The 16,059-nt window shown below is 23.9% G+C and overlaps 8 protein-coding genes across 8 annotated transcripts; 5 read left to right on the top strand and 3 right to left on the bottom strand.

The window, feature by feature from the left end:
- Positions 1–1,089: 1,089 nt before the first annotated feature.
- On the top strand, positions 1,090–3,312 carry SRAE_1000275600 (Nicastrin family-containing protein; the record flags this gene model as incomplete). The annotated part of the gene is made up of 3 exons (XM_024649869.1): positions 1,090–1,114; positions 1,167–3,011; positions 3,056–3,312. The coding sequence occupies 3 exons, from the start codon at positions 1,090–1,092 to the stop codon at positions 3,310–3,312; spliced, it is 2,127 nt and encodes a 708-aa protein (XP_024503703.1).
- Positions 3,313–3,790: 478 nt separating this feature from the next.
- On the top strand, positions 3,791–5,702 carry SRAE_1000275500 (Gastrulation defective protein 1 homolog; the record flags this gene model as incomplete). The annotated part of the gene is made up of 3 exons (XM_024649868.1): positions 3,791–3,842; positions 3,887–4,081; positions 4,156–5,702. The coding sequence occupies 3 exons, from the start codon at positions 3,791–3,793 to the stop codon at positions 5,700–5,702; spliced, it is 1,794 nt and encodes a 597-aa protein (XP_024503702.1).
- Positions 5,703–5,846: 144 nt separating this feature from the next.
- SRAE_1000275400 (Casein kinase I) lies at positions 5,847–6,927 on the top strand (the record flags this gene model as incomplete). Its single annotated transcript, XM_024649867.1, has 3 exons — positions 5,847–6,238; positions 6,280–6,337; positions 6,385–6,927. 3 exons carry the CDS (start codon positions 5,847–5,849, stop codon positions 6,925–6,927), a joined length of 993 nt encoding a protein of 330 aa, XP_024503701.1.
- A 22-nt stretch (positions 6,928–6,949) lies between these two features.
- On the bottom strand, positions 6,950–8,476 carry SRAE_1000275300 (Domain of unknown function DUF23 domain-containing protein; the record flags this gene model as incomplete). The annotated part of the gene is made up of 1 exon (XM_024649866.1): positions 6,950–8,476. The coding sequence occupies one exon, from the start codon at positions 8,474–8,476 to the stop codon at positions 6,950–6,952; it is 1,527 nt and encodes a 508-aa protein (XP_024503700.1).
- Positions 8,477–8,795: 319 nt separating this feature from the next.
- SRAE_1000275200 (Exocyst complex component 8) lies at positions 8,796–11,028 on the top strand (the record flags this gene model as incomplete). Its single annotated transcript, XM_024649865.1, has 3 exons — positions 8,796–8,844; positions 8,895–9,059; positions 9,110–11,028. The coding sequence occupies 3 exons, from the start codon at positions 8,796–8,798 to the stop codon at positions 11,026–11,028; spliced, it is 2,133 nt and encodes a 710-aa protein (XP_024503699.1).
- A 190-nt stretch (positions 11,029–11,218) lies between these two features.
- On the bottom strand, positions 11,219–12,977 carry SRAE_1000275100 (Protein RFT1 homolog; the record flags this gene model as incomplete). The annotated part of the gene is made up of 7 exons (XM_024649864.1): positions 11,219–11,404; positions 11,442–11,562; positions 11,606–11,943; positions 12,004–12,161; positions 12,339–12,646; positions 12,688–12,884; positions 12,939–12,977. 7 exons carry the CDS (start codon positions 12,975–12,977, stop codon positions 11,219–11,221), a joined length of 1,347 nt encoding a protein of 448 aa, XP_024503698.1.
- A 431-nt stretch (positions 12,978–13,408) lies between these two features.
- On the bottom strand, positions 13,409–13,861 carry SRAE_1000275000 (Mitochondrial import inner membrane translocase subunit TIM16; the record flags this gene model as incomplete). The annotated part of the gene is made up of 2 exons (XM_024649862.1): positions 13,409–13,719; positions 13,771–13,861. 2 exons carry the CDS (start codon positions 13,859–13,861, stop codon positions 13,409–13,411), a joined length of 402 nt encoding a protein of 133 aa, XP_024503697.1.
- A 437-nt stretch (positions 13,862–14,298) lies between these two features.
- SRAE_1000274900 (snRNA-activating protein complex subunit 3) lies at positions 14,299–16,014 on the top strand (the record flags this gene model as incomplete). Its single annotated transcript, XM_024649861.1, has 1 exon — positions 14,299–16,014. The coding sequence occupies one exon, from the start codon at positions 14,299–14,301 to the stop codon at positions 16,012–16,014; it is 1,716 nt and encodes a 571-aa protein (XP_024503696.1).
- Positions 16,015–16,059: the final 45 nt, after the last annotated feature.

Genomic DNA, 16,059 nt, shown 5'->3' with positions numbered 1-16,059 from the left:
GATAAAAAAATATTAACATTATTCTAGTGTAATTTCTTGTGCTTGTTTAAATAAAATCTTTTAAATTAATATGCTTATTGAAATTATTATTTCAAAAAAAAATATGGTTCATTAAATATTTAATGTAAAACATAAAATATTTTTCATGGTTTTGTTTCTTTTAAAATTAATTATTTTTCATAAATTTCTATTCAAATTTACTAAATATTATTAAAGCTAAAATATATATAAATGATAAAAAAAAAATAGATAAATTTTGTTGATTAATATATTAAATGTATAAAAAACTTTTTTTTACAATATTTAAATTTTAAAATAAATAATTTATATTGTTAAATAGAAAAAACAATTGAATAACTTCAGAAATCATTATGAAAAGTAAATTTATAACTTTTTATATGTACTAACAAAATTATATTTTACACAATAGTTTTCTATATTATATAGTATTTTTTTGTATCTATCTGAAAATAGATAAGTAATAAAATAGTAGAATTTGTGTTAACAAAAAGTGCAAATTATCTGGTCAAAACATTAAATTTATTTTTTAACATAAACAATTTCAATGATATTTTTTATACAATTTTTAATGACTATTTAATAATGTGCTAACATTATTTTTGTTATTTAGTGTTGATAAAACTTTTATCCTCATTTTTCATTAAAGTCTAAGCATCCCTGTCTATCTTAATATTATTTTTTTTATTTTTTTTATACTTTAAATTTTTAATATTTTATAAAAAACAAATTTTTTTTTTACTAAAATATAATATTATATAAAGAAATAAATTTTCTTTATGTTAAAATTAAATTAAAATTTTATCAATATATTTTTTATATTATTAACCTCATATCACTTAACAATTTTATATAATACATATTTGCCCTTGTGCATATATAAACTAAATATTATTATATTCCTCAAACAACTTTTCTTGATAGACATTCTACCAAGTTAAAATACATCAAGTATATATAAATATACATATATTTCTTACATATATTTTTTTGATATATGATTAATAACAACTAATTTACATGATTATTTCTTTAAACTATAATAGAACATTATTATTATATAATTGTCAAATGGTGATAAAAAATTTAATCACTTGTAAGTTTTTATCATTTTTTTTTTAAATAATAAAATTTACATTTATTTTTAGTATTTATTTTATTTTCGTTAATTACAATAATTCATGCACGATCTGAAGTTCAGTTAACAGATATTGCATCTCCATGTTATACTTTAATTAATGGTACTCATCGTATTGGTTGTAGAACAGGAAAAGATGGTAATAATGGAGTAATATTATTTTTTAATGATGAAAAAGAAATTAATAAACTTGAAAAATTATCATATAATAAAAAAGTTACCAGTGAATCATATATTCCTGTAATTGACATGAAATATTTAACTAAAAGTTTTGTTCAAAAACTTATTTCTAGTGATGTTATTACTGGTGTTGTTTTTTATTCTAAAAATATTCAAGATTTTTCATTTTCTGAAGATTCTGAATGTCCTAATAAAGAATTTTCATACTATCAATCAGATATAGAACATGGTTGCCACTGGAACAGTAATTCAGCTCTCCATCCTGATGGTTTAAGATTTTTAGATTGGAAAAAACCTGTATTTTTTTTAACAAATCAAACAGAATTGGATATTTTATATAAAATTTATAAAAAATTTAATAATCCAATTTTAAATTTAGAACAAGTATGGAAACCATTGGCTTTCATGAATTTAGGTTTACCTACAGAAAATGTTAAAAATACCAATCAATGCAAAAAACTTGCTGATTCATATTTTCAAAATTTTTGGGGTTATGGATCACCTGGTATCTGTGAACCCCTTATTGATTATAATATTTTTGTTTCACTGCCATTTTTTAATGATGAAACTAAAAATATTGAAACATTTATTCTTTCAACTAGAATGGATTCTTTCTCAACATTTCCTAATACTTCATTTGGTGATACTTCTGTCTTAACATCTTTGATAGCTAATATAGCTGTTGCTGAAGCATTAGGTAAAAATATTGAGTTTATAGAGAAATTGTTAATGGAAAAACAAAAGCAAATTTTATTTACCTTTTTCCATGGTGAATCATTTGGATATATTGGTTCTAGTAGATTCATCTATGACATAAAAAATAACAATTTACGTAATGGAAAAAATGCCAGAAAAATTTATATTAAAGATATAAGTATGTATGTTGAAACAAATATGTTACTTCCTTATGATGAAAATACCTACATTAATCATATGCAAAAAATTTATTATGATAAAAATGTTCTTGAGGCACATGGAACAAAAATAAATAAGTTTGCTAATATCTATAAAACAACAATGAAAAATGAAGGTTTTGAAGTAAAAAATACTGGGGCTTCACCAAAAATTCCACCATCTAGTTATTATTCTTTCTTAAAAGAAAATTCATCTGTTCCTGGTTTTGTTATTCTTCCAGCAGAAGTTTCATATTACAATAATAAACTTAATACTATATCTGATGTTAATATTAGAACAAATGAAAATTTAAGAAACAAAACAATTGAAACTTTGAGGGCTGTCTCGAAATCTCTCTTAGCAATGGTATTAGAATTTAGTGAAGCAACAAAATACAATGAAACAATAAAAATAAATGATACATACATTTCAACTCTTGTGGACTGTTTCTTTTACTCCTCTAAGAATATATGCCCATATTTTGATGAGTTTCTTCGTCAAGATGGTGTTGAATATAAACATTTTTATGAAGTTATTTCACCATTTATCTACCCAAATTCTAACTCCAATCTTAGAGATATTATTTGGTTAATTTTATTAAGAGAAGTATCTGTTCACACTCCATATTCAGTTGTCAAAAGTAATTGTTCAGAAAAAAATTCAAATCCTGATGATCCTTATACATATTCTTGGCAATACTCTCATGAAATTGGTAATTATCATTGTTTTAAGTCTCCTGTCTTTGCCTCAACAGCTCAATCTCCAGCTTTCGATATTAATGGTAATTTTTAATTATTTAATTTCTTTTTAATATCTATCTTTTAGAATATGATTTTATGTCAACAAATTATTCTACTTGGGCTGAGAGTGTTCGAAAAGATCCCTTTATTAAAGTATATTTAGATTATGGAAAAACATATGATCTCTGCTTAGTAGCTAGTTCCATATTCTTGCTTATAATCAACACAATGATGAGTTATGTTGTTTCAAAATTTCTTTCAAAAAGAAAACAAAGAGGAGATTTAACAACTATTGAAGCTACCAATACAAATCAAAATTCCTCAAATCGGGTTAATCTATAAATAAAAATAAATGCTTTCTTATATGATTAGTAAAAAAAATGATGGTGAAATTTATCATAAATAACATACTTTGATGATAAAATAATAATGAGCAAAAGTTATTTTTTGGTTAATTATTTGATCGTAATAATCTTTATTATACTATTGTTGATGATGAATTAAAATATTGAATTTTCTTAAATAATTGTATTAATTTGTATATAAATAATATTGTAATTTTAAAAAATTAAAATAAATTAATTTTTATTTTTTTTAATCAATGAATTTGATCCAATGACAAGTTTCTTTAAAAATAATGATTTTTTATCAATTAAAAACTTTTGAAAAATAAATCTACAAATTTTATAAATTTTTTTTTTAAAGTTTTATTTTGTCTAGACTATGTACTTGAGAACATCATTTGTATCAAAGACCTATCACAATAAACATTTCTCCAATTTGTTTTTTTTTAAAAGTTTTAATACAAATTTTTTAAACTATGGATTCTAGTGATCCTACTAGGATTGAAGATACTGATGATAGAAAAGCAAGTAAGTTGATAAATATTTTAAATTATATTTTTATTTTATTTTAGAAAATAGACTTAAACAAACAACAACATATAATTTCAATGATTTAGTTGGTGGAATAATTAATGAAGCTAAAGAAGAATTTAGGTCTAGTAAATTAGCCAATGATATTTGTAATTTAATACCTGATGAAGAAGACGATGATTACAATAAAGGAAATGAATTAGAAAAAAATGAAGAACATGGAACATTATCATTAGGTATGTAATTTACTAAAAAAAAGAATAAATCTTTTTAAAAGTATTAAATTTCTATTATTAATTTTAATATTTAGATGACGAAAACAATGTAGAAGAAAATTTTAAAAGCAATTACCCATCAGATATACCTTTATCAATGGAAGCAACAATAAAGAATGGTTCCCATGCCATAACAACAATTGCCTTTGATAATCACGGGACAAAATTCTGTACAGGTGATCTTAATTGTGAAGTAAAAATGTATGATTTTACAAAAATGGATACACATTTTCATTCAGAAAGAACTATAAATCCTTGTGAAAGACATATAATAAATAGTGTTTCAACTTCAAACAATGGAGAATATACTTTGATTTGTAGTACAAATCCTGTCATTTATATTATTGACAGAAATGGTTCCATGTTTGGAGAGACAGCTCGAGGAGATATGTATCTAGTTGACATTAAACAAACAAAAGCTCACACAACATCTGTTAACTATTGTTGTTGGAATCCACTAGTTAAAGAAGAATTTTTAACATGTTCAGGTGATGGAACTTTAAGAATCTGGAGTATAGAAGATTGGAAAGAATTATCTAAATGTATAAATAAACAAAGACATGTTATAAAAATAAAAACAGCTTCTAATAGCAAAATAATTCCTAATGTTTGTGGATACTCAAAAAATGGAAAATTGATTGTAGCTGGTTGTGAGGATGGTAGTATTTTCATATGGAAAAATGGAAAAGTTTTTGTTGCACCAAATTATTCAAACAAATCTGCTCATTCTGATTGTATAACATCATTGGACTTTTCTCCTGATAGTACTAAATTAGTAACTAGATCTAAGGATGGTACTCTTAAATTATGGTCTATTAATAAATTAGCAAAACCTGAATATGTTGTTGAGGATCTTCAAAATGACCAACAATATATTGATTGTGGTTTTAGTCCTCATGGAAATTATATTTTTACTTTATGTTCTGAATCTCAAAAAGGTAAAGGAGGATCTTTGAAAATATTTGATACATCACTTAACTTATTAGTTACTAAACAATTATCTAAAGATCCAACCAGAGCTCAATGGCATCCAAAAATAAATCAAATATTGATAGGTTTTACAGATGGTTCTTTAACAATTTATTATGATATCAACATTAGTATTAAGGGTGTTCTTGAATCATTAACAAGAAAAGCTAAAAAACCAAGTAAAAATGCTGTTGTTCAGAGCGATGTAATTTTAGCTCCATTAACTTTAGATTACTTCCAACCTCGAAATGAGGATGATGAAGAAAAAGAATTAACTGAATGGAGAATTAAGAAAGCCTTAAAATTAGGTACAAATATGAAGAAACCAACATTTATAACGGCAAATTATGATCCACAATCAGTATCAAATAAAACTGGTGGTACTCTTCATTCATATTTAGCACGTAACATGGGAATGGATAGGAATAAAGAATTAAGACAAAATGATGATATTAGAGGTTCCATTCTTAAGCATGCTGAAGCTGCTGCCAAAAATCCTATTTTTACAGGTCCTGCATACTCAAAAACTCAACCTAAAACTATATTACAAAGATCTCATGAAGAGGAAGATGATCATGTTGTTCCAACAAAAGTTAAAAAATATGGTGAATAAATTGTTTTTTTTTTAATTGTATATTTTTTTTTGTATTATATTCTCTATTAAGAATTAATCTAATTATGTCAAAAAGATAACTACAACTGTTTTTTTCAGTTAAAAAATTATCTATAATACTTTTATTTAATAATATTTATTTAGATGAATATTAAACATGAACTTTTAATAAACAAAAAATATCGTCTTGAAGGAAAGATTGGTTCAGGAACTTTTGGTGAAATATATCAGGGAACTCAATTATTAACTAGTGAAAAAGTAGCTATTAAGCTTGAATTAAGAACTACAAAACATCCTCAATTACATATTGAAGCAAAATTATACCAAAAATTACAAGATGGTGTTGGTTTTCCTAAAATTTATTGGATGGGAGTTGAATGTGATTATAATGTTATGGTTATGGAATTATTGGGACCTTCATTAGAGGATTTATTTAATTTTTGTAGTAGACAATTTTCTTTAAAAACTATTATTTTATTAGCAGATCAGATGCTGGATAGGTTACAGTATCTTCATGAAGCTAATTATATTCATAGGTAGTTTTTTTTATTAATTTTTTTACTAAAAATTTTTTCAGAGATTTAAAACCTGATAATTTTTTAATTGGTCTCAATGAAAAAAAAAATCTTTTACATGTAAGATAAGATTATTAAAAATTAATTTATTATTAAATATTTTATAGATCATTGATTTTGGTTTAGCAAAAAGATATCGTTGTTCAGAAACATTTACTCATATAAGTTATAAAGAAAATAAACATTTAACAGGAACAGCAAGATATGCCTCTTTAAACACTCATCGTGGAATTGAGCAAAGTCGTCGTGATGACATTGAAGCTCTTGGTTACGTTCTAATATACTTTATGCGTGGATCTCTTCCTTGGCAAGGAATAGCAGCTTCTACAAAAAATCAAAAATATGAAAAAATTTTTAATGCCAAATGTAATTATACATTAAAAGATCTTTGTAATCATAATCAAATATTCATAAAATATATGGAGTATGCACGAAGTATGAAATTTGAAGAAACACCAGACTACTACTATCTTCGTTCTCTTTTTAGAGAAGAGTATAGAAAAAGAAATTATCCTTGTACAAATTATGATTGGTCACTAATAGTAAAACATAATACTGAGAAAAGAGGTGATGATTTAATAGCTGAATCATCGAAGTATCTAAAAAAATCTGACTCTACTGTAAATACCAATATTTTTATTGATTTCTAGATGAAGAAATTTGTTGTAAATATTAATTTATTAATTTTAATGATAATCCTATATCAATAATATTTTTTTTTATTATTTTCGATCTTGAAATTAAAAGATCATCTTTAATCATTGAGTTCATTAATTTATCACATTCATACATAGATTCCTCTGGACATCTATTCTTAAAATGTAATTTAATTCCAACTTCTTTAGGTAAGTAAAATTTCATTGTACCATTTATTTGTTTATGTAAAGCAAAATGTGTAAATACACTTGAAGTATATTTTGTATTGATAAAAGATTTTGCATATGCTTCTTTACCTTGAGAATTTTTACATCTTAAATTATGACTTGCTAATGGTAAATTTTTATCAATTGTCACATTATCATTATAAAATTTAAAGACATTTTGTACCATAATACTTGAATATTTATAATCTGGTATTAATTTTAAAAATTCTTGATATTTTATATCTTCTATTGGTACTATTATTTCATCAATATCTATAACTAAAATATATTTTGAATCTTTGATATGTCTATATAAACAATCATTATATGGTATCAATTCATTTCTCCTTTTTTGTTGTTTATTTCTTTTGATAAATAAACTTCTTTCTTTTGGATAATTAGGTTCAATTCCGGGTAATGTTATTGGAACAACTGTTATATAACCAATATCAGAATAATATTTTAAAACTTTTTCCATATTTTCATGAATTGTATAAGTATATAGTGTTATATGATTAATACCAAAATATTTTTGCCATTCTATCCATTCTAAAAGTTTAATTGATAAATCTTGATTAAAATCTAATCCCTTAACACATGTTGTTATTCTAGTATCAGAATTTTCATCATTATTTTTTGTAGGAATAACAAAAGAATTTAATGGTAACTTTTTATCTGGACAATAAGAACCTCCAACATTAAAAAGTACATTATTATTATTACTTTTAATAGGACATGTAAGTAAAAAAGATGTATAAAATGATTCACGAGGATCCCAAGCTTTATTCCATAATGTTCTAACCATTATAGGAGATGAATATAGATATATTTTTGTAGTAGAATCAAAGTAATGACAAAAATATTCATTCTCATTAATATAACTCATATTATATCCACTACTAATAATTTGAAGTACTGGATTTTTCATAAAATAATCTGAATCTCTATCATCATAGTATGATGAAAAAATATAAAAAGGTGGATTTACAATCCATTGATCATCTGTTGTAATATTTTCACTATAATATTTGTAGGGACAAAAATAATAATAACTAAATGAAGTAATTTCATTATAATTTTTATTCATATCTTTTGATAATGTTCCATTTCTCATATTCCATAAATATTTTATTGGTTTGAAAGCATCTTCAATACTTTTATAGAAATCAGATAAGTATTCACCAATACTTTTATTATCTGGACTTGTAAGATTAATAACAGGTGCTTTATTAAATAGATATATATTTAATTTTAATATTAAAAACAAAGTAATTAACAAACTTAAAGCTAATTTAGAACTAAGTATTTTAATAAATATCCTAAATATTACTCTCATTTTAAATAAAAATTTCTAAAATGTAGAAATTTATTACTAAATGTTGAATATATAATACATTTCTTTTTACTTTTGACCTATCGAAATCTACAACAATATTGAAGGTCATTATAAATTTCATACAGTAGCAAGCATTCTTAATTGAACTATTTACTTTTTTTTTTTTTTGAAGTAACATATCACCAATTTGTTTTTTCCCTGTTTAATAAACATTTTATGAATATAAACATTTTAAATGATATACTTCTACGTTGTTATATCACTTTAATGTCATATTAATATATACATATTTTATTTTTTTTTTATCATAACAGATAAAATGGATGATGATGATATATTTACATCAGAAAATTTTAATGCAGCTAATTGTATGTTTTAAAAAAAAATATGATATAAAACATTTTAAAAATTTATTCAGATATAAGTAATCAATTAAGGGATATTAATATAAGTCAAGGAACAAAAAAACTTCAACAATTTAGACAACAATTACAAACTATTGATAATGAAAGTGCTGAAGCCATAAGAAAAATAGTTTTTTCAAATTATAAAGAATTTATTGCTACTTCTAAAGAAATTGCAAGTAAGTAAATTATAGTAATTTCACTTCTTAAAAAATAATATTCACTATAGTTTTGGAGAGAGAAACGTATAATTTGACAAATCTTTTAAATGAACAAAAAAAATTGATTGAAAATTTGATGGAACATAATGATCAAGATAAGATGAGTACAAGATCTGTGTCTATGAACACTCTTTCTGGAAACCAAAATAGTCTTGTTCAAGTTATTCTTCAGAAGATGGATGGAGTAGCAAGAATTTTAAATAGTCAAAATGAATCAATAAAAATTATTCTTCATGGAGAGGGAACTCTTATAGATCCTGATACTCATAATCAAATACATTCGATAATGTTAGTTCTTTTAACAGATAAACTTTTAGTTGGTTTTCCTTCACATGGAGGAAAATATAAATATCAACTTCATGCATCATATCAATTGTCAGGTTTAGCAGCAGTCAATGTCAAGAATAGAGGTGAACCAGAGAATGCTGATGCTTCACAGAAAGATCGAATGTTTAAATTACTTGTCTTTCCAGACCAATATTATATTATGTGTAATACAGTAAGATTAAAAAAAGAATGGTTAGAAAAAATTGATTCAGCAAAAAAAGAAAAGTTACATGAATCTAATCTTATAAGACAAAATACCATAAGAGGTAGGAGAGCATCAACAGCTGAATTGGCAGCAAGATTAGAAAATAAGATGAATGAAAGAAATGGCAAATTAAGTCTTGTTCCTGAAGACGATAGTATTAATTTGTTGGATGACGATGATCAAGTATGGCTATCAGAATTACCAAATGAATTGGAAGTAATTATAGGTCAAAGAAATTTTGAACAAGCTGTTGAAATGATTTTAGAATGGAAAAATACAAAATGTCGTGATCCAGAAATAAATTCTCAATTACAAGCTTGTGAAAGAAAATTAGTTCAAATATTAAGTAATGATATTCGTTCTGGTGCTTTACACGGTGGTCCTAAAGCAGTAAGAAAAAACATAAATCTTTTAACAAGTTTAGGTAGAAAAACTCAAGCTGTTGATTTGTATTTAAAAAGAAGAAGTGGAATATTACGTGGGAATGCTCGTGATCTTCAAGTTAGTGAAGAGCCACTAAGTTATGTCAAGAAGTTATGTTCTTTATTTATAACAGATATTATGTCAGTTGCCAATGAATCTTTTAATCAACCTCAATACGCTCTTGTTCTTCAATGGTGTTCGGGTGAATTATCTTTATTATTATCATTAATAAGAAGGCATGTCATAGAAGTAGCCCCAACAATGGCTGTATGTGCTCATACATGGAGAATTTTAATAAATCAATGTGATAAACTTGTTAACATTGGTTTAGATTTATCTTTTGAAATAAACAGACTTTTGATACCATCTTTAAAAGAAGCTTTAACATCAAATTTTGGAAATATTCTGGAGTCTATTAAATTAAGAATATCAGAAGAAAAATGGAAAATGTATTCACTTGAAAGTGATACAAATTTAAACCGATTTCTTGAAGAAATGACAGATCTTGAAATGAGTATAGATTGGTCAGTTTCTCCAACTCATCCAGCATGTATAAATGTTACCCAGAATGCCTGTCACTTTGCCAAATCTGCATACATAGTAAGTAGAGATTTTGGATTATTGGATTCACCACATATACATAAGTTAGGTGTTAATTGTATTTTAACATTATGGAAAGTTTTTCTCAATCTTCTTTCTTCACAAAATATACCTGATAATGATACATCAAAAATTGTTCATAAAACAACATGTCAATTTATTGTTTCACAAGTTTTACCTTTATGTGAAAATATATTTAGTTATCAGTTACCTAATGGACAAGGTATGTTATATTTATTAGTTAAAAACAACTACCCTTCTTTAATAAGTTATCTTCCGGAGCTAGAAATTCCTAGATCTGATAATGAATCAACAATTGATTATGAAGATAACTTTGATTGCAATAATAGTGATGATGTTGTTGATATTTAAATAAAGTTATTTATATTTATATAATTTTTTATAAATTTTTTAAGCTTTTGAAATCACTTAAAAATAAACAAATTTTTTATACTTTGTTTTTTGAAGCACAATTTTTTTTATAAAGTCAATACTTTTAAGAACAACATAATTTTTTTATAAATTGATAGTTTTATAATAACAATTATAGGTAGAAAAAAAATTAATTTAATTTACGATGCAATAGAGATGAAGATATTTTAAAGTTTGAATATTCTAATTTTAATATTGATAATGATAATACTATTAAAATTAAAAAGCCAATTGCAATATGAATTAAATCATAAAATGAAAAATTGACAATACCAAGTATATTTAAATTTTTATCCATATTGTTTACTTCAAAAATCTGAAAAAAAAAGTAAATAATACAATTATCAACTTACATAATAAGATAATTGTGTGAAAATTATGGATAAGAAAAGTATAAATAATGTTCTTTTTTTAAGGTAATAATCAGAAAAGGGTCTGAATTTTGTATACTTTATTTTATCAATAAAAATACAACTAAAAAAATAATATAATTATAAATATACTAAACAAAACTTACTTATATAAAATTCTAATAACCATATGAATACCATTTGAAATAATAAATCCAATTGAACCAATGTTTTTTGATAAAATAATACTAACAGCTATATTAGAAATACCTAATCCAAATAAAAAAATTCCATGTTTAGAAATTTGAATTTCATTCATAAGTGACATAGCCAAACATTCTGTCAATCCATTAATAGCCATAATAACTAAAACTTTAGCATATGCTGATAACAATAAAGCTCCATTAGCATATTTTAATAAATTTTCACCTAACAATATTCTAACAGCTATTCCTGAATAAGGAGATGAAAAAATTGCTATCACAAGTCCTACTATTCCAATACCCTTTAAATAAGTTTTAAAATTTTTAAAAATATTATTCTCATTTTCTTCTTCTTTACTTGCATCAGTTGATTTTGAATTATAAAATATTTGAGCAGCTTCTTCAAGAGGTTTCAAAATAATTCTTACAGCTAATGAACCAATCTTTTCAATAGCATCATAAGTAGCCTGTTCTTTTAATGATAAAGATTTGGTAAATGTCATAACATATCCTGAAGTATCTGTTATAATTTGTTTTATCAATGAATGAAAAAGATATGATAATAACATTTTTTTATTTTCAGAGTACCAGAATATTTTTGTATTTATTTGAAATAAACTTTTTAAAGTTATATTTTCACTGTTTTTATATAAAATATTATTATTATACCAAAAATAAATAAAGTATAAAAGATAACCTATGGATCCTATTAATTGACCATAACACAAACCATTAACATGATCAAATTTAAAAATAAATATCAAAAAAGCTGATGAAACTTTTTGTAAAAATACCAGCACTCCTTGAGCAATTAAAAATCTTTCTGATTCACCAAGTTTCATGCATGACATTGCAAAAGGTTCACTGAAACCTTCAACAATGATACTTAAAAAAAACATAAAAATCATGAAAAAATATTTATCCTGATAATTACTGGAGACATTCATTAATGTAACCATCCATACTACTGATAAAATGATTCCAAATATTATAGACAACCCAAAACTAAATAAAAATGATAACATTTTACCATTTAAAAAAAGTACCTTATCCACATTGTTGCAATAAGTTCTTTAAATTTTCCATTATTAGCTAATACAGTCCTCCGAACAGGTTCTCTGGACAAAAATAAAGCAGTATTATACATTAAAGTTAGCTGAACATTGATAAGACCTAACAAATCACCATCAATGATTCGATAGAAGTTAAGATTAATAATGAATGATATTACTCTGGCAAAAAGCTAAAATTTATTTTTTTGTTTATGGAAAATTAGATAAGTTTTTGATAAACATACTTGACTTCCAAAATTGTATAATAATAGTTTTCTAAACATTTTATTATCTTTTAAATATAATTTATCACTTTATATGTATACTTTGTACCAAATTATTAACTTTCTCATATATTTAAATTTTAAAAAAATTTAAGCTACAATTCTTAAATAAATGAAAATACACGATTTATTACTATTCAGTTAACTTTTAAAAAGAACTGATAATTGAAAAAAATATTTTTATAAATAAAAGTTTAATTGCTAATAAAAATTATGTTGTCAAAAATTGATAAACTTGTATCATAAGAAAAAAACCATATGATTTTTAAAAACAATTTAGTATTCTTGGTAATATTTTTTTCCATAAAATATCCAGAAAATATGCATTCTAACTTTTTATTCAATTTAAAAACAACTAAATAATATTCCTAGGATACTAAAATTCCTATCTACATCTAAATAATAATTTTCCTGTTTTTTATTTTAAATATTTATAAATCTTCCTTTTTATTTTTTTCATTATTTGACTCCCGTTCAGCTCTCATAGCTAGCTCTTCATCTATACGTTCTTTAGCCCTGAAAACTTTAGACTGTAAATACAATGATCCTCCATTTGATTTATCATTAACTTCAAATAATTTTTTATATCTTTCTTCTATAACTTTTGGATCAAAAGGTTCTTTTACATTTAATATTTGGCAAGATTCATGTAAAGATATACCTAATTTTGAAGTAGTATTTTCATTCTTATTACTAGATGTATTTTGTGATTGACGAATTCTTTCTGATGCTTGTTGAGTATCTAAAATATTATCATAATTAATATTTAATAAAAACAATAATAATAACATACATTTTATTTCTTCTTTTACAGCTCTTCCTAGTGCTTTGCTAACAGCACCTGCTGATGCCACTATAACTTTTATCAAACTTTTAAATACCATTATTGAGTTTATTAAAATATAATAAAATAATAATAATTTCAAAAATTTATTAGAACATTAGAAGACAATATTATTTTAAAATAAACGTGATACCAACAAAATCGTTAAAAGAGTCCAATTTGCTTTTACTCTTAAAAAATTTTCAAATCACAAAAGACAATATATTTTTATTTTTTCCTTTATTCATGATAAATATTTTTACTACTTTTTATAGTAGAAACCAATAATTTATTAAAAATAATCTTTATTCATATATATTTATACAGTGCATATAAATTAAAAACTTTTTTCTATCCACTTTATGTAAATTCCTGTGTGGAAAAATAACATTTTGGTGGATTTATGTGTCTAAAAATATATTCCTTTTTAATATAAAACTTTTATTTTTTAAAAATTAACAATATATTTTTATTGTTACTATTTTTTTTCATGTAAATATGAGTTTTGATAAAAATTTTTATCGTACAAGTCCTGGATCATTTTCTTTGCCAATAATCGCTTCAGAATTCCTAGATCTTGCTATTCAACAAAAAAAAATTTTGAAACATTTTCTAGATAATGGAGAAAATATAAAACCAAAGGATTTAATTTCTAAGAAATTTAAAAAAAAATTACATATATCAAAAACTAAACCAATTACAGAAGATATTTTAGTAAATAATTTAATTGATAAAGAATATATTCCTGAGAAACAAGAACATCCAAGATCTTCAGTAATGGATTTAACACATTTACCAATACAATCATCTACTGGTGAATCAGATTTTGAAGCACATAAAGCAAAAAGAATAAGAAATAACAAGAGATTTGCTTTAAAAGGTTTAGATGATGTTACTTTAGAGTTTCATCGTGATAACACTGATGATGATTTACCTTCAGTAAGAAAAAGAAAAGAATCTAAAATAATTAGTTCTGAAATTGAACTTGAGATGAATGAACGATATCTTAAAAGTTTTTTGAGATGGAAAGAAAAATGGTGTATTAATATTTTACTATGTCAAGAATTAACGTATCAAGATTTTGCTGATGAAAGTAAAACTGAAAGAAAATGGCATAAATTTTATGAAAATGGTATTGAGGCAGTTTTGTCTATAATGGATACAACCGATATGGATAGAAATTTCATTAATTTTGTTACGCAATTAGAAGGTGATACAAATATGGCTAGAATTGCCATAAATAATGTAGAAAATATTAGGGAAGAATATTTTAATAAATATCCAAAAACTCCAAATTATGGTACTGTATTTACAGATAAGGATAAAGTTTTAAATAAGCGATATATTGATACTTATTTGCAAAGAGATATATATCTTTCTAATAATCTTATTCTGTCAGAGTACAGAAAAAAATTAAAGTATTATAATTTCCAGGAAGAATTTTTACAAAAAACTTATCCTGAAATTAAGACTAATGTTCCAGATGATTTTATTGTTACTGTAACATTTTACAGACCAATGATGAATAAATGGAAAAGACCTAATTATCCTAGGAGAACAGTTCATTTTGTAGAAGAAAAAAAATATTTATTTAGAGGTGAAAATACTATTTTAGATCTTAGAGATACTATTTTATGTTCATGGGACTTGGTAACTACAAAATTGGCCTCAAATGATTTTTTACAAATGGATGATTGTTTTGGATTTTTAATACCATCGTCATTTATATTTATTCATGATACATTTTACGTAGATATGTGTAGACCAAATGCACAAAATTTAGCTGAACGAGTAAAACAATTTTATGATAAAAGGCCCCAGTGTTTATCAGAACCATTAAAAATTAAAAGTATGTTAGACACGAAGATAAAAGATCTCACTTTTCGCCTAAATTGCCCTAATGTATTCGTTCATATGGGAGGTAATTGTGAACATACATTTAGTTTCAATGACTTAAAAATTATGTCATCCAATGATTACTTAGATTTGGAGATATATCCTATCATTCGATTTGAATTAGTTAAACATCGACGTTGTAACTATTGTAAAAAATCACCACCTTGTTTTATTATTGTGGAAGATAACATTACACCTAAATTACCTGCATTATGTTGTCAAGTTTGTTTTGATTATCTTTTTGCCGATAAACAAGGCGTTTTAAAAAAAAATGTTATTGCTTATCACTATGTTGATAAAATAAATCATCAATGTTAGCTTTATATTATTGTTACAATTTTTATTTTGTTAATTATATTTATT

This window comes from Strongyloides ratti (assembly GCF_001040885.1).
Source record: "Strongyloides ratti genome assembly S_ratti_ED321, chromosome : 1".
NCBI classification, from domain to species: Eukaryota; Metazoa; Nematoda; class Chromadorea; order Rhabditida; family Strongyloididae; genus Strongyloides; species Strongyloides ratti.
This window is presented reverse-complemented; position numbering and strand designations above follow the sequence as displayed.